This window comes from Rhinolophus sinicus, linkage group LG02 (genome assembly GCF_036562045.2).
Source record: "Rhinolophus sinicus isolate RSC01 linkage group LG02, ASM3656204v1, whole genome shotgun sequence".
NCBI classification, from domain to species: Eukaryota; Metazoa; Chordata; class Mammalia; order Chiroptera; family Rhinolophidae; genus Rhinolophus; species Rhinolophus sinicus.
The window spans coordinates 184,762,539-184,787,596 of record NC_133752.1 but is presented as its reverse complement, the minus strand read 5'-3'; the positions used below and the strand labels follow the sequence as shown (position 1 = coordinate 184,787,596).

The window sequence follows — 25,058 nt, the reverse complement described above, 5'->3', positions numbered from 1 at the left end:
TGAAATTTGACTTTAAATGTGTCAAATTTTTAATGGTGTGTGACTTTAAAGTGGTCAAAGCTGTGGCCATCAGGTCAGAGGGGCAGTGCACCCAGTCCCCCGTGCCGGGGCCCTTGGCAGAGTGAGCTGCTCCCTCACCGGTGTTCCTGTAGCATTCCGTGGTGCTGTGCACACTGGATCATAATTGTCACCTGTGTCTCCAGTTCCTTGGGGGTGGGGACCTAATCTCTCCCCTATTTGTATCCCCATCACCTGTCAGCGGTCTAATGGTAGATGCTGGCCAGGGGCAGAATGGTGCAATGCTTTGGTGTCCAGGCTCTAGGGACAGACACTTGGGGTCAAATCCTGCCTCTGCCCCTCTAATAGCCATGTGACCTTGAGAAGCCTCTCTGTTTTGTCATCGATAAAATGAGGAATCCAGCTTGATGGGTTGCTGCAAAGGGCCAAAGAGATCATGTATGTCAAGTATGTCACGCCTCTTCCCACACTACCTGGCACACAGCAGGTGCCCAGCACATGCCAGCTGCTGTTAATTAACGCGACACGATTGTGGGACTGACTTGAAGGTCACATCAGAGGAAGTGGGCTTTGCATTCTGCCCACCCAGGGGTGAGGCACCGAGCAGGGTAGGGCCTTGGCAACGGCCATGAAAATCCTTGGCCGATGCAGCCGTAAATCGTGTCTAAATTAATCCCCAGTCGGGGAGGAGAATGCTCCGGCATCAGGTTAAAGCCAGCGTTAAAAATAAACTGCAGCTAATAGAGCTGTCCTACTTATAGGCAGAACACCACCTCCGAGGGACCAACACCTCATTGGATAAAACAACACTGGCACCCAGTGGATGCAGGGCTGTAAAGGTTTGCAAGTTCCCCTAGTCGTTGCCAATAGGAAACGACCAGTATCACTGAGCCATTCATTCATTCATTCATTCATTCATTCATTCATTCATTCATTGCTAGGTGAATGACTGTCCACCTTACTGTTGGCTGGCTTTTGTCCTCGTTTAATACTTGCTTCCATTGACGGAGTGTTTGTGCCATGCTGTTAAGAGCACTGCTGTGTTGTTAACCCTGTGAGGCAGGTATCATGATTCCTGTTCTATAGATGAGGAAGGCTTGCAGAAGTTACCTAGCTTGCCCCAGGTCACACAGCAGCTGGGGTTGGTTTTAAATACAGGCCAGTCTGGTTTCAAAACCTTTTCTTAGGCACCATATGTTCTAGAGCTGAGCTTTCCAATATGGTAACCGCTAGCATGTGCGACTATTTACATTTAAACTAAGTAACATGAATGAAAATTTAGAATTCAGCCCCTCAGTTACACTAGCCACATTTCAGTCCTCCATGGTCACGTGTGACAGAGGCTCTGTGGGATAACACAGGCAAAGAACATTTCTGTCACCACACGACGTTCTGTTAGAACCTAGAATTGGGAATTTTTTTCTTCTGACTTTCAGTTTAGGTTTGTAACTTTCTTAACAATTTAAGTCTCTAAACCATCTTTCTCCCTTTCACTTGCCTCTCTCCATGGCACAAGCAACTGTGAAGAAACGCTACTTTATTTAGAAATGTTTGGAATCTCCATGGACATCTGTGCTCACTGGCAACCAATACCAGTTTCCTAGAGGCAACACGGATTCATTTTCTATCTATATTTTCATCCCATAGTAATTACTTGGCTTTCTTGAGAAGTAAGCAATGCTAGATACTGTCTTTCTCCCTTCCCATTTCAATATTTATTTAAAATATGTGATTAAATTCTAGTATTCTGGTAGGAAAGGGACAATTTGGGAGACACATTATTTCTAAGCAATCGAATGACTATATTTGAGTTTAATGTCCTTTAGTATAATGTAATCTTAAAAACATACAGAATACCAACATCTGTTTTAAATGTACTTTTGCTAACTCTTATGGAATCATCTTTAATGGAGTGGTAGATGGAGCAAGATTGGGGGACACTGGGGAATAATCGGTAATAACAATAATTGCTAACATTTATCGTGCACTGATTATCTCATTAAATCCTCATCCAGGATCATCTCATTTTACGGTCAGCTGATTAGCAACCTTAATTCTATCTGCTACTTTAATTCCTCCTTGCCGTGTGAGGTAATATATCCCCAGGTCCAAGGGAGTAGGATGTGGACATTTTTGGGGGAGGGGTGATTATTCTTCTTGCTGCACTCTGGCTCCCTCTCCCCTCAGGTGAGATAACTCTGAGGTGAATGTTCCACACCAACTCCAGACTTCCCCAGGGCATTAAGCTCTTTTCGTTCACACTAGTCTCTGACTTGACAACACACCCATTATTCCCCCTATGTCACTTTCTTAGTGGTTGCCGGGGTCACCTCCCACTTATGCTACTGGTACTGAAATCCTTGTTTCAGGTTCTGCTTCTGGGGGAAACCAAAAATAAGAGAGTGGACAAACCAGTGTCAGGTTTGTTTGTTTGTTTTAATCTGCAATATGGAGCTAACAATCTCTGATCACCTCAGGCATTTATTTGCGAACTCCCCACAGGAAAGGACAGAATAGAATGTGAAGGGATCTATGGTGGGAGTAGTGGCCATAGGAAGACTGTCAATGCTGAGACCAAGATCTGGAAAGACCTTAGGGAGAAGCTGGACCGGGAAAGAACAGTGGGTGTTGAATCCTGGAGCCGAGAGAGAGGAAGCTGTATGCCCCCAATTTGCCAGGAAACACCACTGGTGAGGAATGCTGACTGCAAGTGCTGAAAACCACAGGAAACACTCTCTTTTTTCAAAAACTGAGTTTGATCAGATTTGTTGTCAACTCTGTTTTGTCTCAGTAGACTTGGTTATACACAACTCTTTCGTATTTTCCCCCCAAGGAACAGTCTTTTTGGGATCTTTAGCTGTAGAGCCAGGTTTAGACTGTCAACCTTTCTAAATGTATCTGATTAGACAAAAATCAGACATACCTGCTGAGCAGTTGGGTCCAAATACATTGTCGTCCGTACAGCTCTCACAGGCTGTTCCACTAAACCCTTTCTGCAAAACACCCCAGGTAGATATCATTAGACTCAAAGTGATCTATGTTACCCAGGAAGCCCATTGATTTCTCACTGATGGTCTGGTCAGCATTTGCTTCTCAGCTACATCTTCCCTCTGTGCTAATCTGGAAGTGCCTTTCTATTTTTTCCCCTTTATTTTTTGCTGTTTTTGTGTGACAATGAGTATGTTAAGCCCTGTATTATTTTTTTAGTGAGTGTGGTGCTCTTCAGAAGAAAGCTGCTTTGTCCGTCCAAAGATGTAACTACAGAGCCAGTGCTAACAGCCATCTCAGCATTGTACCCAAGGATGAAATGAAAACTCTTTCAATGTGGCATTTCTGAAGACAGTGGAGCTCATTTTTTTTCTCAGAAGGATTTCTTTGTACTTGAGTTATCTAAAAAGTCTAGCAAAAGTCACTTTCATGGGATAACAAAGAAATCCTTCTAATAGTGGTGATTATGAACAGGGACAATGACAATTTCTACAGCCCTGGATTGTTTCACAAAGTATTTTCACTGGTATGATCTAATTTCACTTTTTCAACTAATGTAATTACATAGGTATTATTATCAAACCCATTTCACAGATGCATACGCTTAAGGCTGAGCAGTTAACAGACTCACTCAAAGGCCCCCAGCCTTTAAGAAGTCACTTTCTTGCAGATTGCCTACTCTTTATACGAATATCGCTACTTCTTAGAGACTCCAGCTAGTATGTGTCTGTTTAAGGAGGGACAAAAGGTAAGGAGAGGGAGCAGAGTCAGAGGCGAGAACACATTTCTGAACTTACTTGGCACACGCAGCTTCCGTTTCCTTCCATGCCTTCCACACAATTGCCCCTGCCACTGCAGGGGGACTTCGCTCCTCCTGGGCATTCTAGGGAAGCAAAGGACTCAGATTCATTCATTCATGACTACACACAAGCATTCTGCAAGGATGCATTAAGCACCTACTATGTGCCAGTTACTGAGCGGGGATAAGAAATAATGCAAGACCCTGCTGGTATCACCTAGGGTTATACAGGGGAGGCAAGTGAATCATACTGTATAATGTCAGGGGCTGTAATAAATAGTAAGCATCAAACTGCTATTTATTCTTATAATCTTGGACATTTGTTATCCACTTTACAATGATCTAATTAAATCATTCCCCTTGCCATCCTCAGGGGTTGTTATTGGTGCTGGTTAGCAGATAAGGAGGATGAAATTCAGTGAGGTCACATGATTTGCTCAAAGACACACACTTGACAAGGTGCAAAGCTGGGAATTCAGCTCACGGCTTAGCATGACTTTACGGCCAGGCCTGTTAATTAGTGTGCTTGACAGGATTTTGAGGGAGGCCAGAAAAGGGAGCCTTGGGGAGTCTAGGAGATATCCCTGAGGAGGAATTATTTAAGCTGGGGTTTTGAAGGCTCAATAAGAGTTGGCTGTGCTTGAAAGGGAAGGGCATTTCAGGAAGAGGAAAGGACAAGTACAAAGTCTCAGAGTTGTACGAGGCCACGGCCTGTTCTGGGAATGGTAAGAAGTTTGCTGGGGCCTGGAACTTGGGCGCTGGGGGAAGAGGTAGCTGATGAGGAGTCATGAGATCCTTGGGGCCAATGAATGAAAAGCTTTGTGTGGCAAGCACAAGAATTTAGATTTTACTCAGAAGGTGGTTCCAAACAAGCACGGATTTTGCACTTTGGGGCTGTGCTAGGCCTGAATTGGAGCTTTTATAAACATTTATTAGAGGATTTCAGTCATTCACTAAACATTCAGAGAATATTTACTATCCACTAAGAATTATGGTACATGTTGGGGCAGAGGGATTGTAGGGACAGAGCCAGGAGAGCAGTTTCCAGGCTCTCGGCCTCACGTGGAAAGATGCTCCGTTATTACATGGCCATCAGCTGTAATCCGATGGCCGTCTGCTGTGGCTGGGTGGCCATCAGCTGTTACCGGTTAGCCATTGGCCACTGATATAACTGCCATGGCTTCGCTGGCAAAGTGGTTGGTCGGTTGGCAGAGAGGCAGATGGCAGATTGCGGATAGTGTGGCTCCTGCTTCCTGTGTCTCCAACCCAGCCGCCAGCGAGACTATAGTGGTATGAGCCCCCTGTAAATGGCTCCATGGGTGTTCCTTTTTGGCCTTACCATATCCTGCGTTCTTGTGCAGGGAGCGGGAGCTGAGTCCCTGCAGGACAGGGACATTCAGCTAGAAAGTCAGAAATCACAAGGCCCCAAATCCAATTGGGCGTTAAAGTATTGATAAGTGACAGAAGTGTAAGATGCTACTGTGATGAGAGTGAAACAAATTTCTGTTTCTTTTTATACTTGTTGGTCTACATTCTACGTGGCTGTAATACCACATTGGGTGAGTTCTGTCTAAACGAGGGATCCGGACGAGCAAACACCAAGCAGAAATCACACAATGGCCATGAAATGTGTTTGTGTGAATGAGGCAGGATCAAGTGTCACCCCAAATGTAAGTTAGCAAGGCAAATGCCTTCCACAAAACAGCTAATGGTATGGAGTTCTAGATAATAATAAAGGATGCATGTATGTACCATTCAAAGCAATCTCCTGACATTAAGTCCTATTTTAAGCCCCATTTTCTAGATGAGGAGACTGAGGCATGTGGTAGTAAAGTGGCTCGAAGTCACCCAGCTGTCAAGGGATAATGAGAGACTCACTTGACACTCCTCTACTGGAAGTGCCCACCTTCCTGCCCTGCCTCCCCTTCCACACCCATCGACAAAGACCTTTGTTCAGAGCTCTTCTGTGCCACAAGCTTGCTGTGCCATCTATCTTCCGAGAAATCAGCATCCATAGAAACAGAAAAGGCAGTTTTGGGAAAAAGAGACTTCTAAAGAAAGAGACCACAGAGAGAAGCCATCCATTCTCTCAGCAATACCCCAATGGCTCGCTTGAGTTACTAGGCTAGTTCTTTAAAAGAACTTGTGTCACTTGCAGGTACTGGAAGGAGAGAGAGTTGAGTGGCACATGCGTAGGCTATGTTCTCCGGCTTCTCTGTTTCTTCCCTGCATGCAGAAGATTAAACCGCAGGGCCTAAATTGTACACTTTGAGTCTATGGTCTTTCTTTCTTTACAACAGTGGCAGAGCCGGGCTTCAAACACAGGCCGGTGCTACAGAGTCTTCCACACTGTATATCATCATGCTAGACACAAATCAAGCCCTACTATACACCAGAGCCACAGCACAGATAACAGAAATGCTCATGAGTGAAGGAGAAGACACACTGACAGGTAGCTAATATTTATAAATCACGTTGAAAACCAACATGTTGCATCAGCTAGGGCAGTGGCTGCATGAGCTGCAACAATGTCATGAAAGAGCCGGAGCTTTATAGTAAGAATGTTCTTGGTTTGAACCCCAGGTCAACTCTTTGCTAGCTGTATCCCTTTGGGAATGTCAATGCCTGGCTCTGAGATTCAGTTCAAGTGTCATCCTGGCAGGTTCTGGTAGGGATTGGAAATATTAGGTGTTCAATAAATGGTGGCTGTTAGTATTGAGAGTGGATACTCTCCATCCTCTCCAGTGTCTGTTCTTTCTGATTGGCAGTATAACAGGTACCAACACTCTGAGATATCCGGCACCTATTTGAAACTGGACCAAGTAAGGTCCTGGATATACAAGGTGTGTGCACAGACCTGGTCTCTATTTCCATGGTTCTAGTCCAGTCCAGTGGGGAGAGAGTCATGGATCAACAGATAATCAAATAAATACTGGTTTCCTAACTGAGATCAAGGTTGTTGAGGGGAAGAGACCTAGAGCGCTCATCACTCCACCTACTGGAGGTCACCTGCTTTTACCAAAAACAACCGAATCCTGAATGGCCCAGTTGATTTAGATCTGAGGGCAATAGCCAGATCACTAAGGACTGGTTTTTATTTCAAAAAGATCAGCGGGAGGTGAGGATAAAGAGAAAAGGAGAGGGCCTCACCATACCAGGTATGCACTTTGAAGTTCATCTGAAAACCAGCTGAAGGACTTGAGTTCACAATGCACGACACTAGGTGCTAAGAGAACATTTTCGTACAGCATCAGCTATCACACAACTCTTCTCCCATTTCCTTTTGACATTAGGCCCCTCTTGGGCTGAGATTTTTTTTTTTTTTTTAAGAACTTGGCCCAACTTTAGGCAGGACCAGGAAGATAGAAAGGTGACAGCTCTGCCCCTGTTCACTTCTCTTGGTCCCCATGCCTCTCCCTAGGCATGCAAGGGGCTCTCTGAGAGATCTCAAGCTTGCCTTCCGGGCTGGCTCAGAAGAACATACAGCTTCCTTCACCCTGAGGCTCAGCAGTCAGTGCCACCTCGCAGAAATGCCCTCCCAGGCATTTTCACTTTTGCAGGCAATGATGCCTGAACCCCAGTCTCCCACACTCACATTCCACTGAACAGTTTCCTCCGTCTATTGAACCAACTCCTTTCCCATCTCACATCCCTTCTGTTCACCCTAGCTGACTACCCTGGGCGTCTCCTTCCCTCCACACCTTGCCTGTGCCCTTCCCACCCGAAAAGACACTCTCCCTGACGCCTCCTCTAGGGCAGACTCAACTTTTCTATCCTCTGGTTGTCCCTTCCACTTAGCCCATGCCTTGTGATAACATATAGAGAAGAAAATGGGGCTGAGTCACCTACTGAGAATGTCACCATAGTCTGGGCTACAGGCTGATGGTGGAGGAACTGGAGAGCTTCCCCCATCCCGACTCCTGAGAGTGTGACATTGTATCCTTTTTCCTTAGGGGATGGTTAGCAAGCCTTTCTTTTTAAAAATGTAGGCAGGTGTTTCTCTAAGGGTATTTACTGGACCATCTGCTTCTAATCACTTGGGAAGGGGGATTGTTACCAAGGCAGATTCTTAAGGCCCGCTTCTTCAGGAATAGTAGCCATGAAAACGCACCTCTCACATCTGTATGGTGAGAGCATAAATTCCCCCCAAACCACCATCTTATTCATGAGGCCACACTTCCCATGACTGCTTCCAGCAGTGAGTGAGACTGGCAGGGATACCAGGGCAGGCCCATTCTTACAAGACACAGAACTCCTCTGTTGGGTGACTCTGGCTGGAGGACTCCCCGTCAGCTTTACCAAATTTTCTGAGAGCTACATGTGGTGTAAAACTTTCCCATTTAACCTTCCTTTGCTCCCTCTCTTATTCACAAGGGTCAGACCTCCATGCTTGTTGGATGGCTCCCGCAGCATTTCTTGGCTTCCTTCTCATTTTCCCTTGTAGGCACTTCTTTTAATTAACCTCTTGCATTTCTAGCCCTGCCTTGGCATCTGCTTTCCACAGGACCTGGGCTAATCCACCAGAGCATAGAGAGGCTTTGTGCAAATTAAGAAAAGCTTCCCCAGCCCCCACTGCCCTTGTCAATATATCCAACAGACGAGGCTTGGCAAGAAGATGAAACTACAATCGAGAGGTGGTCCTTCCTTGGGGTGGACCAAGAATGTATGGCTTGGTGAGCCAAGGAGGGGCTGGATTTCAGTCCATACTCAACCCGTTGGTCAGGAATAACCAGTTTTAATTTTATGCCAAGTTTGGCCCTTTACACCTACCAAGTGGGGATTTCTGGGTGTAAGACCCAGGAATATGCATTTTCACAGGCTTGACAGTAATTTTACTGTGCACTAATGTTTGAGAACTTCTGGGTATGCTGGAAAAAAATCAATGTGAATTTTTCCAGGCAGGGAGGAGGAGGTGGAGGTTTTTATGCAAAAGTGTAAATTTATTTTCTGCTTCTCTAATCATTCGCTATCACCTCAGGCCCCCATTAAGAAAAAAGATGGTAAAATTGACATTTTCAGCAGCCACACTTGGAAGAGAGATTACAGAATTTGCAATGAGGGTACATTTCTGATGCATTGTGAGGCTCAAGGAGTTGATAAGGCTATTTTAGGCCTTTATCACATTTTCCTTTGGTCATGGACACTCTGGGGGTCCCTTGCATTGTGACTTTCCTCATGTAGGCGGCTTACCCATTGTAAGCTGTCAGCAAATCATCAGCTGTGCTGTTTCTTTAAAGGAAGATAATGAACTTCCTGGCCAGCAAAGGCCAGGGACCTCCCTGTAACTTTATCTCCCAAGGAACTCGAGGGGTGCCTATTCTAGGTCACCATCTTTGTGTAAAAGCTTGGCTCACAGTGCTAGGCAGAGACTCTGTCCCGGTATTCAATTTATAACTCGGGTTGAACTTGTCTGTCTGGGAAAATGATGCGAAATAGGTTCCTCATGAGAACTCAGCATTATTTGTCACTCAGAACTGAAAAGGACATGCCTGAAAGAATGGTTCCAAATCCATATCGTCTGTTATTTGCAACCTGTGCAGTGGATGGCAAGGCACATACACCAGGGAAGAAAACAGTGGTCTGAAAATGCAAATAACATGACACACAAAAAAATTCAATGTGCATAATTCGATGACATTGACCTGAAAAAGAAGAATCAAGGTCATTTCCTTTTGAAATAATCAGGTTGTTTTGCCACATTCTTTTTCCATTGCTTTGAGTTATAGCACAAATTCATTAACATGCATGGCGGAATAAAAAGAACTGGCATGTTCAAATAAGAAAAGGTCTACTTCACGTCAAATAGAATATTGTTTGTTCAAATGTAGGAAGTTTCAAGGTTAAAAATATCTTTTTGTGCTAATGAGAACAGACTTCCATATGCAGGTCTGATAAAGCAGTACAAGGTTTAATGAGGGTGAATCACATTAAAAATGAATAGAAACACGTTTCTTATGTCAGGATGATATATATATATATATATATATATATATATATATATATATATATATATATATATATATATATTGTTTGTTTTGTTTTGTTTTGTTTTGTTTTGTTCCCCCAAGTGAGAATTCATGCCTTAGTCTTAATTTTAGAAGATGATGAGTAAATTATTTTCCTTCTGTTTTTTTGAGTTTTCCGTTTTCAGAATTGATCATAGAGTTATTTTCTAAGTCGAATAAGGTACTATTAAAAGAATTTAAAGAGTAACCCAGTGGTGTTGAGTATGAATGTATTTCTTGATGCATTAGAAAGGAAGTGGATACTGCCCTTGCCTTGGAAAGAAGGTCATTCCAGAGCTTGTACTTCCTCAAAAAGAAGGATGGACACATGTCAGCAGCTCTGAAATGGCCTTATCCTTGCGGAAATGTAAAGTGATAACCAAGATAGCACCTGTCATCACCACAAAATGTAAGAGGTGAAAGAACACAGCCATGTAGAGGATTTATCTCTTTCCTGAACCAAAGGAAGGAAGGAAGCCTTCTGAGACATTCAGTATGTTTGGAAGATGAAGATAAAGGGAATACATTTTTTGCCCCAATGAGAGGATAGCCGAAAGAATGTTCAAGCCTTGGTTTTTATATGTTTTGCTTCTGTGGCTTCCAGACCTATCAGAAGGAAATGCCTGAACGTTCAAGGAATTGCAGGCAACTTCGATGGCAGGTGTGAGCCTTACCACATTTGCGCATAGCACAGGGTGACGGTGTGAAACCCACTGAAGATTTTCAGTCTCGTTAGCCTGTTCATGATTTATGAGTTACCCACAGTTGAAAAAGGCCTCGGAGAAAGGGTGTCTTTTTATTGCCTTTCATTATCAGAGGTCTGTTTTGACGGTGATTCACTCATTCATTATTCATAAAACTTTTATAAGAAGTCTTTTTTTGTGTCATACACCTGCCAAGTATTTTCACCTATATCAATGTTTTTAAATCTCTAATATAGTTTTATAAACTAGGACTCTTTACCCCCATTGACAGCTAAAAAGATTGAGGCATAAGCTGGAAATAACTTGTCCAAACCAGTAATGATGGAACTAAATTCAAACCTAAAACTTGGCAAAAGGCTCAGAGTACTTTCCCTTTCGTGGCTGTGGTCTGTCATTAATTATGTTGGATGCGCTGACTTTTGTTACTGTATTTTGGACAAATCCTTTTCTTGTCTGTGGTGTCTCTGATTAGTAACTTAGTATGAGATTCGTTTTTGTGGGTTAGAAAGAGAAAATTAAATCTAAAAGTTCTTTCTATTCTATTAGGATGTATATAAGAATAGGATGTGATCATGACCACATTTAGCATTAAAAAAGTTCTGGAAATCTGGAAGTCTGCGTTAATCACTTGATTCTGATGTAATAAACTCTTAGAAACACACTGTGCCAACATGCTTGGGTGAAATGGAGAGCAGAACAGTTACCAGAGAGTAGGGCCAAGATATCCTAAACCCCAAACCTTGACCTTTCCAGGCAAGGAGCTGATCCAGGCATTGAGTGGGAGGATTGAAGGTACTGCCAATCAAAAGATAAATTAAAAAAAAAAAAACATTTAGAGAATCTCTCTCTCTCACCCTCTCTCTCTCAGGTTTTGGTGCCAGGCAGCCCTAAATGTGAACTTGCTTTATCACTTACCAGTCCAAAGGAAACTGGCAAGAGATAATCTTCAAATCTCTGATTCCTCATTTGCAAAATGGAGATAGAAATGTCTAACTCAAAGACTTTTTTAAGGGATTAAATCAGATAATATAGGTCCACTACCTCTCTAGTACCAAATATCAGCAATGTTGAGTAAATGGAAGCTATTATTCATTTAATCATTAGTTACAAAAAGGAACAGGAGACACCATTGTGCATATAATATGGGCTCAACTATTTAGAAGCCATATGGAATAAAAGACCAGGGAAATACGCCAAACTATTCAGGGTTTCTGATGTATGACAGAATACGAGTTGCTGTATTTTTTCTTTTTTATACTTTTCTAAATTTTACAAGTTGTGTACGATTTGCTTATATTCTTTTAATCGGAAAAAAACCACAAAGCAAAAGAGAACTAATCTCTCCCCTTAAGTAGGTAATAAGGAGATGTTTTCATTACATTTTAGTAGATGGAAAATAAATGTAAATTCATGAATTAAAATGTATGACTTTTTTTTTTTACTATCCAAGGCAAAAAGGGATCTCATATAATTTACATGTAATAGCAAGGATGGAGTCACTTGTTTACACTCTAGAATGTAAACATCTCTAACCAGGATAGAAGTTGAATTTCAGCCCACACATGCAATGCTTGACCACAGGAGACTAACTGTACCACTGGCTCAGACTTGGCCAATAGTCTTTCTTTTAGTGGAAACTGGTTAGTATAGAGTTTGGTATTCCATCCCAATTTCTATATTTTTAGAAGACTTAGTAATTATTTTGGCTGCTCAACAATAACTACAGTCTTTTGAGGTGTTGCAACAAACTTTCTTCTCAAAGAAAACTGTATTTGGGGTCATAAGAACCCAGCATTCTTAACTTCCTTTCTAGGGGCTGTTATCTTTTTTTGTAAAAATGAATTTTCTTTCAGTTGTCTCATTTTCTGAATTGTAAAGGGGTTCTCTTACAGAGAGATCACGAACTGGAGGAAAGCAGTTTTCTTTAGACAAGCTGAGAGGGCAAGAAAGATTGTCAACGTTTAGACAGAAATGTGACTTTTTAGAAAAAGATGTTGATATTCTCCTTTTATCGAGTTTCCATCCTCTCCGTTTTCTGTCCAAAGGGAGGAACACTGAGAAGTAAGTATCAAAATCCAAGAAAAGTGTGCTACTTACCCATGCAGTCTGGGCCCCAGTGGCCTGGACAGCACTGAGGCTGGAGGTAGTTCTTCCTACAGATGTGGCGGCATCCAGGGAGCGACCGAGAGTATGATCTGACCTCAAAGGTATACCTTCAAGGGTAAAGAGAGGACATTAACCCACAATCAGAGCGATCCAGTCAACTCTGGGCAGTGGGTTTGCCCTAGATTTTTATTCAGGTCTTTACACTTGGTTATATTTAAAAAAATATATACATTGAACACAGTTTGCTTTCTAGGTAGAATAAACTGTAATCCTGATTTATCTTTCATTGTAAGAAATGCATGAAAAAAATCAGGGCACGATGAAAATAGGGGTGAAATACCTAAAATGAAGTCAGAAGTGAAGTTAGTAGATGAGAAAAATCAGGTTGGGGTCTAGGCACATGCTAGAAGTATACTTCACACTTGTCACTGGGTATCCTAGCAGCCAATGCGAGAAGAGAAAGATCACGAGTTATGTGATGACACAGGATCTGTGGGTTTAAAGCAAACCAACTGCTCAGGAGTAGCACGTGTGTTTGCAGATACTATAGGTGTAGAAATTTCTGTGAGAGGTGGTACAATGCAGTGAGTGACATCTGCCACCGGTTCTTTAGGGAGATACAGCGATGAATTCCTTAGAACAGTTTTTGTATCAGCTGAGATACAGGTCTGGAATAACAATTCTGTGGAGGTCAACACCATTGTTTGCTGACAGGGATCGCTGCTTGGATGGCTTATTCCAGGATTTGACTTTAGTGTTTCTAGATATAACGGTGTGAAGGTTTCATTGTATACAAAATAAGAAATCATACTAATCCTTTACCGGTTAAAAATGAAATCATTCAGTACTGCTTAATGTCTACATGAGTAGACTAAGTAAATAAAAAATTGTTTGCCCTTGAGCTGCATGGCTTCGTCTATTAGCTGGTCAGCAGAAGTGCTTGTCATCCTTTGCAAGGATTAGCTTTGAATTATGAGAGTTTTGAATCATAAAGGATTTCAGGAATGCAGAGCTCACGTGAAATGCAGTGAAGCTGTGAGTCATTTGTCTCCATTTTTTGGGGTTCTAATGAATATCAGGGTCCATAGCTTGTTGGTAACGCAACTGTCAGACCCAAGGCTTTTAACATGGTCGGACTAGAACCCTTTCCTGTATTTTCAAACTAAAGGAAAGGCAAATACAAAACCCGTATTTTCAAACTAAAGAAAGGCAAAATGAAGGGAGAATGTTTATGCGCAATGCAACATAATTAATTTTGTATTAAAATGTGAATCAACAATAATACATTTTGTAGACTCAAGGTCATAGTTGTGAGTTACCTAAGTTTGAACTCATGTAGTCTCAGAGTAAGAGAAAATCATGGAAATACTTTGTAGTTTTTGAGACAGGAAGTTCTGTTTGGATTCACAATCCCTTGAGTTCCAAGACTTGAGCACACTTATTTTCTCATAATGTTACCTGCAATCTCGAACCCCTACAGAGCCATTGGTAACTTTGGTGTAACCATCGGGGCACTTAATTCCAAGACTGAGTGAGCAGGATAGGCACTCAGTCCTAATTATAAGGAGAGACTTCTTATCGCATCTTTTTGTCTGTGAAAAAAAAAAAGTCCCATTAGCAGAACCTTGCTGGGCCAATCTTCTCCATTTATGTCAATGGATTGATAGGGATGGCAGAGAGGTTGATTGGTCATGACTGGAGGGCTGCTTTCAATCTTATCTGGAAAGAGTGTTGGGATCAACAAGCAATGTCTGCCATGGCTGTGCAATGGGCTGCTTGTATCACCCATTTGCCATTGCTGATCTAAAGTCTGGAGTCCAGCAAGGTTAGGGAACCTTACTACCTACACTTTTCCAAATGGGAAACCTGCAATATGTTGTAGAGTATTGTCTTTAAATGGGAAATTGTTAAGGCAGGTTATTCAGGGTTAATTGGTCATAGATCTACAAATATCAGAGATACCACTTCAGCATTCATTCCACAGAAAAACTCTAGAGCCTGGGTGCTAAATGTCATGGAGCATATGGCTTCTGCTCCCAGTATGTTGGCAATCTTTGATTGCAATCCAGCTAGGATGTGGGCTCCCTGAGGGCAGCAGTCTTTTTCTGTTTTGTCCTGAGCACCTAGAGCACTGTCTGGCACACAGTTGTGCTCAGGAAATATTTGTTGGTTGAATGAATGCATTGTAGGAAATCAGACAGGCACACTAGACACCGTCAATTAGCAACAACAGGCAGCAGAGAACTGTTCAAATGATTGATGCAGAGCCACTTAGGCCCTGTCTTCAGGACCCCTCCGTGTCCATGATGCTGGTGCCAATCCTCCCAACTAGATTGCCTCCCCTCTTTCAAGTTTCTTTCATGTCCCCATCAAGCTTAAGAAGCAGCAGCTTTGTACCATGAAGACAGACTGAACTCAGGACTCCAAAGACCAATGCTGGGAATCAAGCACAGTATCTTGCTAAGTGTACCATCTGGAATGAATTCTTTCCTCTTTGCCGGCCTCTGTGAGGGGGAGATACTGATAACACTCTTCAGGTTACTGAGGACTTTAGGTGATGTCACACGTACAAATTGCCTGGCCCGGAATGTGGCACATTGTAGGCAGTAAGTGTTAATTCCTGTACCGCTTCTCTAGTCCCATCTCTGTGTTTTGCTTGTTGCCTCTCCTGATGGGAATGTTCTTTCCCTTCCCCTTGGCTGCCCAAAGCTCATATCCTTCAGGGCTCTGTGTAACATCCCCCACATCCACACTCATTTCTCTTCCTTTTCACAGTGGTCAGCGGGTAGAGCACAATTTGTTGTCACTGCTCTTCATTTACTTCTCATACTTCTTTGTCATGCCACGGCATATTCCTCGAGCCCAACACTGGAGTAGGGGGCAAGGGAACACCATAGCTATTTCCAAATTTATTGAAATCTATAAAGGCTGAACGAGGGAGGAAACCTTACATTGACAGAGTGGTTTGTTATGCATACTTCCAAAGGCATCATCGTACTTGACCTCGACCACCCTAAAGGTAAGTAGGGCAGGTGTCATCATTCCCATTTTAGGGAGGAGACAACTGAGGTGAGGTTTAGTGACTTGCCCAAGGTCACGCTGTAAGTGAGTGGACTTCTGATTCCTTGATTAGCCATTTCTCTTCCCTGCACACTGTATAGGAAAACAAAATCTGTTTTTACTGGCAGCTTTCATTTGGTGATCTTAAGAAGTAAAAATAGCATTGGAATGGTCTTTAGGGAATAATAATAAAAGCCACCCTTAGGTGCAGTTTGAATTAATCCCCTTTAATGGTCATCATACCTCTATGTTTTTTAAAGCAGGATTGCCTTTACATTAGGGTTTCCCAGGTCGGTAAGTATATGGGGTGACATTACTTTGTTGTTTTTTTCTTAGTAGGCCAGAGTTAACATTCTCTTTTTAAAAATCCTTTGGCCATCAAATTGTCCTTTTCAAATGGAATGACTCATTCTGCTTCTCATAAGATCCCCTCTTGGAAAGTAAACTCAGCTTTAAGCACCAGTCAAGACCCGACATGTGCCCTAAAGCAAGTAGTCGTTAAGATGATGGTGATGGTGATAGTGAGGATGGTAATTACTGCCGATGGGGAGTACTGTCAAGGGAGAAACGAAAGCTTACAGGGGCTCAGTAACTCGCTCAGTGCTGAACAGCAAGCAAGCTGTGAAGAACAGTCACTGGTCCTCAGAAATATTTGTGAAACAAATGAAACCACAGCTCAAACTCACCCCTATCTAACCTCAGAGCTGGAGTGCATAACCATTAGCCCATCTCCCAAGGTTTTCATGACAGACACTGTCAGAGTACAGCCATCTGCAAAGAAGCTGGTGGTGCTGATGCAAATTTGCCTGGCACAGGTGCAGAATCATGTTTAAATTTTATTACTAATAGAGCAGCCATCGTATCTTGTGAAATGCATTTTAAATCGATCACTTGGGTTGCCTCTCACCAACCCCACCTGGAGGCGGGCCTTGCTGCAGGTCTGACACTGAACTTGGTTTGTGGCAACTCAGGTGAGCCAGCTCGAGAAGCTGGCGTGCTAGAGTACTCACACGGGCTGCTGCTACTACTGCCCTGGGCACTTCTCCTGCAACTTCTGAGGTAGAGGGATGAATACCTAATACATTTTGTACTACTGTGTTTCTCAGCCCGATATCACCCAACCTGGAATCCCCCAAAACAGCTCTCTACAGCCATTGCTATCTTCTCCGTTCAGAATGGCGCAATAGGAGGTATTCGCAGTGATAAGACTCCGAAACAAACACACACGAAAAACCAGGATACCCAAACCCACAAGGGCAAGAGGAATGTTGGCATCAAAATCAGACCTCCCAACAATGGCATGTTAGCACAGGAATCACCACCAACGGGGTGAGCACACCTTCAGAAAGACGGTGCATCACCATTATTCTCCATAAGCTTTCTCTTTATTTTGTGAAGTCCACATAGTACTCTCTATCCGTGACAGCATAGGAAAGCAAAAAGCTTTTGAACATATCGTGAAAACTAACAAATTAGAAAAAAAAATCACCCCAAAACTCAAGTCTCATCTTACCTGCTCTGCAGTGTCAGGTGGGGAGCAGAAACTTTGTACCATCAATCCAAGAAAAAATATTAGTTTCTGTAGCATGGCGAGGAAGTATTTCCTCCTTCTCCGTGCCAGGCACCTGTCAGAACTATTGACCTATTTTAACTTCGTTTGATGAACTCCCAGTGAATTCTTTCTCATTTCAGTGTTTGTTTTTAAATCCTCCCCGCACTTCTCTCTGGATTGAATGCGATGTCATGTGAGACCTGCCTCTAGGCAGGAAAAATGGCAAATCCAGGGGTTGTGGTGACACTGGCCACTCTCAACTGTATATGTATCCGGGCTGAATGACAGGATATCCTGAAGGGGCTGGGGCAGAGACATGATCTAGAATTATGGTGCCTTGTGAAATTCCCAGGAATAAGCTCCTGCCTCCTACTGCTCTGCCTCTTATGCCTCTGGTTCTGTCTGCTCCTGGACCCACAGCCCTGCCAACCTTTCCACAACTACCCGATGGAAAACTACAGGCCTCGCCGTCTGATTCCAAGCTTGCTCTTGGGCAGTATTTGTGGGAGCACCCATAAATGAGTACAGTCCAGCGGAGGGCATGGTGCAGAAGACTGAGTCCTTGACTTTGAAGACTGAGGGTGGCTTCACCTGGTTGGCTGGCAAACTATTGCAAAGAAATGTCTTTTTACAGGTGCCAAAAGTTGGGTTTTCGACTCATCCTTTCCCCTCTTCCATGTCGCTTCAGTAGCAAATGACTGAACCTATAGATCTCATCTTTCCCTCAAAGACCACCTCTTCAAGGATCTAATGCCACCTCTTCATGGAAGCCTTCCGGTCCTGCCCCTCCAAGAGCACCTTGGAGACCCTAGCACTTAAGTTATGCACTTCATGCTACAAAAGCCCAGTCACGTCTGTCACAATCCATCTGTCTGTATGTCTGTCTTCCATGCCCAACTGTGAATTCCTTGAGAACAGGGGCATAGCCTTCATTGTCTCCATACTTCCGGCAACCTTAAGCTGAGATGTGCATTTGAAAATAATTAGAGCAAATAATAATAACTAACATTTGTTGAAAACTTAGTATGTGCTAGTCACTATTCTAGATCTCTCCATGGATTAGCCTGTTAAATCCTCACAATACTTTGTGAAATAGTGAGGATTATTTTCTCCATTTCACAGATGAGGAAACTGATGCAGAGAGGTTAGGCAACTTTTCCAAGGTCACACAGCTCGTGGGTGGGGATCCGGTTTTCAAAGTGTGTGGTGCCAGAGCTAACACAGTTAACCACTACCCTCTCCCGCCTAAAACAATAAATATTTTATGCATAAATAAATAGCAGGTGGTACTCCAGTCCCATTGACATAATGGAAAAATGTCAGGCCCAGAACCAGAAAGGATAAAGTTTGGGCTTATCAATAAGAAGGGCTTATGAGGGTATATCTCATAACACTGAGTTAACTGGGGGACTCATGCAGCTACAGAGACTAGTTTGGGTTAAATAATCCTCTTTTTTTCTGCCAAGTCTTCCACTTTTTGAATTTTTGAAACAACATGACATTATACTGATCAATAATCTGAGAAACTTCCAATACAGAAAGCCTTAGAGGCGAACCCAGAAGTCTGAATGGGAAGATGCCCGATGAGGAAGCCCTTGGTTCAAATGGGTTTCAACCATGGCTCGAATCCTGGAGGAGCTTAAGAAAGATTCCCTGGCGTCCAGCTCTACTCCAGAACCATCACATCAGAAGTTCTGGGTGTGGAGAACAGAAGGAGTCTTTTTCAAAGCTTCCGGGGTGATTCCACGTGCATGGGACTGCTGCTTGTTGAAAAATTAACCATTATTCTGTAAAGCCAAGGAAGGTTTGAGGTTTATCTGTTATAGCAGCTATATCACCTTAACTGATGCTACCAGGAAGAGCAGTTGGAAGCTTCTTTCTGATTCTTTTTTCTCAGAAGGACATGGATACATTTCTGGGGCTTGGAGTGGGCTAGATCCCTGGGGAAATAGTAAAATGAACCCATATTTTCATTTCCTAACCAGTTCTGGAAGATGCTGCAGGGAATGTTGAGGAAGAATCCTCTCATCAGATAATTTGAAAAAGCCTACCTCTGGGGTCCCTTTCTGATGTACTGACTATTCTCATTAGCCTAGTAAAGGTTCTGAGAAGTCCTGCAGTAAAACATAATATAAGCAAACCAAGAAAAACCATTTCACTTTGCTTAAAGTAACATTTTCCATTTGTTTTTCGGACCAAGAGATGTTTTTCCCTTCGCAAGTTAACCCAACAACCTCAAGATTTAGTTCTCTATTGATCTGTTTTAGGGAAATACAGTCTTAGCCTATAGCGGGTTGACTATTTTACGTTTAAGTTGCAAGAAAGTAGAAGTTAGGCTTCCAATGGCCACGGGGACTCCAGAGACCTGTTCATATACTTTATCAATTCGTGGCATTAAAAAAAATACATATAACTCACAGGGCTTTGTTTAGAAATTGTCTGAGGAGTTTTGTTAATTTTATTTCTTTGAGACTCATTTGAACAGAGAACCTTCAAATTATTTCAAATCTTTACCACAGCTTTCCCTAAATGTACCTGTACAACAAGTAAATGTACAACAAGTAAAGGACTTAGACAGGTGCCTAGCACATAGTGGGCGCTCAGCCACTCTTAATCATTATTATTGTATAGTTAAAATATGCCAATTTCACAGACAACAGCTACACCAATCTCTACCCTACACCCAGTGCCGCTCCAAGGTGGGTGTGGATTTCCTCTTCCTGGGTTGCCCCAGTTCTGCTGATCTGTGTGTCCCTCACAGGGTGGGATGTCACTTTCTTTACTTTGGTCCATATGCCTTTTTGCAGATTGTTTAATCTCTGTTTCTAATCATTCAAAGTTGTTCTGAGACAAGAGTTGTTTTTTTTTTTTTTTTAAAGATTTTTATTAAAAATAGCTAACATACAATATTATATTAGTTTCAGGGGGCACCATAATTATTCAACATTTATAGACCTAAAGAAGTGATCACCATGATAAGTTCAACCATCTGACACCATACAATGCTATCACAATGTTATTGACTATATTCCCCATGCTGTACATTACATCCCATGACTTGTTTTATACCTGGAAATTTGGACCCTTATTCCCCTTCACCTATCCTCCCCCTTTTTTAATTTTTCAATTACAGTTGACATTAAATATTATTTTATATTAATTTCAGGGGTACAGCATAGTGGTTAGACATTTACATAATTTAAGAAGTGATTCCCCCTGACACTACACAGAGTTATTACCATATCATTGACTATATTCCCTATGCTTTACTTTATATCCCTATAACTATTTTGTAACTACCAATTTGTACTTTTTAATTCCTTCAACTTTTTCACCCTGCCCCCAACCCCCTCCCACCTATCACCCCAATAAATCTGGTGCCCATCTGATACCATACGTAGTTATTACAATATTACTGACTATATTCCTTATGCTATACCCTACATCCCCATGACTACTCTGTAACAACCAATCTGTACTTCTTAATCCCTTCCCCATTTTTCATGCTGCCCCCAACTCCCCTCCCATCTGGCAACCATCAAAATGTTTTCTATATCTATGAGCTTGTATCTGTTTTTTTGTTGTTGTTGTCGTCGTTGTTTATTTTGTTCTTCAGATTCCATATGTAAGCGAAATCACATTGCATCTGTCTTTCTCTGTCTTACACTCCACGCAGCACAGTACCTTCCAGGTCCATCCATGTTGCTGCAGATGGCAAGAACCCACTCTTTTCCGTGGTTGAGCAATATTCCATTGTCATAATCTCTACCCTACACCCAGTGCAGCTCCATATGCTTTGTGTACCACTTCAATTATAATTAATGTACCACCTCCTCTTTATTAATTCTTCCATCGACAGACACCCAGGCTGCATCCACATCTTGGTCATTGTAAACAGTGCTGCAATGAACATATGGATGCATATGTCCCCTCGAAGTAGCATTTGGGTTTCTTTGGATAAATACCCAGAAGTGGGATTACAGTCCTTCTCTGTCTCTTGTTATAGTCTCTGTTTTAAAGTCTATTTTGTCTGGTATAAGTTTTTTTTTTTTTTTTTTCATTTTCATTTTCATGAAGTATGTTTTTTCATCCCTTTACTTTCTGTGTGTGTGTCTTTCAATAAGAAGTGAGTCTCTTGTAGGCAGCATATGTAAGGGTTTTGTTTTCTTATCCATTCAGGCCTCCTGGAGCATTTAATCCATTTACATTTAAAATAATTGTTGATAGATATGTAGCTATTGCCATTTTATTATTCATAATTTTGATGATTTTTCCCCCCCCGTCTTAAAAAAGTCCCTCTAACATTTCTTGTAATACTGGTTTGGTGGTGATGAACTCTTTTAGCTTTTTCTTATCTGGGAAGCATTTTATCTGTCCTTCAATTTTAAATGACAGCCTTGCTGGGTAGAACACCCTTGGTTGAATATTTTGTGCCAATCTCTTCTGGCCTGTAGAGTTTCTGTTGAGAAATCAGCTGACAATCTAATGGGAGCTCATTTATAAGTTACTAGTTGCCTTTCTCTTTGCTTTTAGGATTCTCCCTTTGTCTTTAAACTTTGGCCTTTTAATTATAATATGCTTTGGGTGGGCCTGTTTGGGTTCATCTTGTTTGGGACTCTCTGAGCTTCCTGGACTTGTATGTCTATTTCCTTCACCAGGTTAGGAAAGTTTTCAGTCATTATTTCTTTAAATAGGTTCTCAATCCCTTCTTTGCTTTCTCTCTTCTCTTTCTGGTATCCCGATGATGAAAACGTTGTTATGCTTGATGTTGTCCCAGAGGTCTCTTAAACTCTCCTCATTTTTTTGGGTTCCTTTTGCTGTTCCAATTGGGTGTTTTTATATTGCCTTGTCTTCCAAATCGTTAATTTGATCCTCTGCTTCATCTAGACTGCTGGTGATTCCTTCTAGTGCAGTCTTTATTTCAGTTATTGTATTCTTCTTCACTTTGGACTGGTTCTTTTTTATAGTTTCTATGTCCTTTTTTATGCTTGCTACCTCTCTGTTGAAGTTCTCACTAAGTTTCTTGAGCATCCTTATAACCATTGTTTTGAACGCTGTCTCTGGTATGTTGCTTGCCTCTGTTTCATTTAGTTCTTTTTCTGGAGTTTTCTCCTGTTCTTTCATTTGGGACATATTTCTTTGTTTCCTCATTTTGGCTGCCTCTCTGTGTTTGTTTCTATGGATTAAGTAGCTCTGCTATGTCTCCCTGTCTTGGCCAGGTGGCCTTATGTAGTAGATACCCTGTGGGGCACTGGCACAATCTCTCTGGTCACCTGCTCCAAGTGCTTCAGGAGTGTCCCTTGTGTGGGTTGTTTGTGGCCTCCTGTTATAGTTGAGCCTTGATTGTTATTGGCATATATGTGGGTGGGATTTGCTGTCAGGCTGATTGGCTGTGGGGTTTGGCCACGTCCACAGCTTATGGGCTGCTGTGTAGGGGTCTTATTCCATTGAGTGGGGTTTGCTGTAGCAAGCTCTGGTGCCTGTTGAGACTGCTGTTTGAGTGTGGTGCTTGTGGGGCTAATTTGGGCAGTGCTCTGCTGTTATCTGAAGCTAACCTCCAAGTATGTTGGTTCTGGGGCCTCTTGGGAGGGGCTCCAGTGCAGGCACAGGTCACCCACTGCCTGTGACCAGCCAGGGATCATCTGGTAGGAGCTACAAAGTGATTCACGGTTGTTTGCTGCTTGTGCTAAAGTTGGAGGCATGTGGGAGAAGCCATGCTGCAAACTGAGGATGGCTGTCACCAGTAGCAGGCCTGGGGTAGCTCCACAAAAAGCCAGGACACCTGGAGGCCTGCTGCCACCTGCCTCCTCTCTTAAGGTTTAGCCACTGATAGAGCCTCGTGTGGCATGTAAATTAGGTGAAGCAGGGTGTAAGGGAGTCACTAGAGTGAGAAGAATTGTGGTTACCAGTTAATGTGAACTTTAGTTTGGTGCCAGTGCTGGGTCTGCAGCTACTCAGCAAAAGTCTTAGGACACACCAAGGCCAGTTGCTGCCCACCTGGGGCAGGGGACTCCAATAGTTTTCCAAGATTGAGTGCAATGTGGGCGGGGCTGGCTGCTGGGGAGAAAGTGCCTCTGGCAATGGGGGAATTAGGTGGGGTAGGGTCCCAGCTGAGCACACTGGACCATCTTCAGAATTGGCTGTAAGCGAAGGGGGCGGGCTCAACACATTAAAGATGGCGGCCGCCTGCTCAGCTACACAAGAGAAGGACGCTATGCAGGGAAAACGGCGACTATCCTCCACCTCTTGCCCAAAGCCACATACCTTCGTCTGCCCTCCATATGCCTCCGATACACCCTGAGACACCAACCCTCCACCAGAGTCCAGGGTGAGTGTCTGCAGGTGAGTCTGTGTGCGGGCCGTTTTAGAAGACGTCTGGGTTTCCTACAGCCGTTAGTCCCACCTGTGTGGTTGGAATCTCCAGTGTTTTTCACAGCCAGATGTTGTGCGGTTTCCTCTTCCCGGCACCAGTACTCCAGGCTGGGGAGCCTGGTGTGGGGCTGGGTCTCTTGCTCCTCTATGGGGAACCTCTGTGGCTGACATATTCCTCCCAATTTTCATCTACCACACAGGTTTGGGGCCAGCCTGTTTCACATCTCCGCCCCTCCGACCAGTCTTGACGTGGCTTCTTTATATCTTTCGTTATAAAACTTCTGTTCAGCCAGAATTCAGATGGTTCTCCAGGTTGATTGTTCTATAATTTAGTTGTAATTTCAATGTGTTCATGGAAGGAAGCAGGCACAGTTTTTATCTACTCAGCTATTTTGGATCTCCATCTGAGTTGAGAGTTTTTAATCAACAACATTTCCAGGCATTTTGCTTTTTCCAGTGTCCCCTATTGTGTTGTTGTCAATTACTGAAGACCTGAGAATGGCTTTCCTCTGCCCAGGGCTGCCCTTCTGCTCTCTCACTGCTCCCTCTTCATGCTCTCAGGTAGCATTCACCTTCTTTGCTCCTGTGATCTATCGTCAGTGGTGGCAACGTGAGGGGTGATAGCTTGCTCTTGGGTGAGGGGATTCATTTCCTGATCGGAATCTGTAGAGTTTTTCCATGTTGGAAAAAGAAAAAGAAGGGCCAAGACACCTGCTGAGTAACACTTGAGTATCACCTGTGACTTCAGGATTCTGGGTTGCTAGTGTTTTAACTGCTCCTTTCTCTATATCATGCCAATTACCAAGATTTTAGTCGCTTTAATTTTTAATGATTTTTTAACAAGGAGCTCTGGATTTTCATTTTGTACTGGGCCCCATAAGTTATGTAGCTAGCCTTGCTTAAAGATCTCTACTTGCCTCTGTTTTCTAATTTGTAAAACACAGCTAATAACAGTACCTTTCCTATTGGAATTTTGAGAGGATTAAATAACATTATGTTAACTACCAGGCACATAATACTTATACATTCATTCAACAAGAATTAATTGTTTGTCTACTATATATCAGGCACTGTTCTAGGGACTGGGAAAATGCCTATGAAAAGTTGTTCTCCTGAAGCTTACATTCCAGTAGGGGAGAGACAGTAACAAACAAGATACTATTACATGGAATAGGTACTATGTGGAAAACGAAAAAGTGGTGATGTGACAGAGTGGCTAGATGACTATATTCGCATGGGTGATCAGGGATGACTTCTCTGTAAGGTGACATTTAAATGAAGCTGATAACAAGAAAAAATCAACTGCATAAAAGTCAGGGAAGAGCAACTGTGTAAAAGTCAGAGGAAAAGGCAGAGGGAACACCTAGTGAGGGTGCCAAAGATGGGGACTAGTTTGGGGTGTCGGAGACACAGAATAAAGGCAGGGTGAGTGTTGCTGCGTGCAATAGAGAGTG

General features: G+C 42.8%; 1 protein-coding gene across 2 annotated transcripts in view; it reads right to left on the bottom strand.

Moving 5' to 3' along the window:
* Window positions 1–17,474, bottom strand: part of STAB2 (stabilin 2) — a 130,796-nt gene extending 113,322 nt beyond the window's left edge. The window contains exons 1-5 of one of the 2 annotated variants that reach the window (XM_074326224.1): window positions 17,194–17,474; window positions 14,079–14,212; window positions 12,612–12,727; window positions 3,804–3,889; window positions 2,942–3,011 (exon numbers count right to left, since the gene is read on the bottom strand). In XM_074326224.1, coding sequence (XP_074182325.1) covers window positions 2,942–3,011; window positions 3,804–3,889; window positions 12,612–12,727; window positions 14,079–14,212; window positions 17,194–17,268 — 481 coding nt within the window. In that variant the 5' untranslated portion in view covers window positions 17,269–17,474. The remainder of the gene's footprint in view (window positions 1–2,941; window positions 3,012–3,803; window positions 3,890–12,611; window positions 12,728–14,078; window positions 14,213–17,193) is intronic. The other variant, XM_074326225.1, reaches the window with a different exon arrangement.
* Window positions 17,475–25,058: the final 7,584 nt, after the last annotated feature.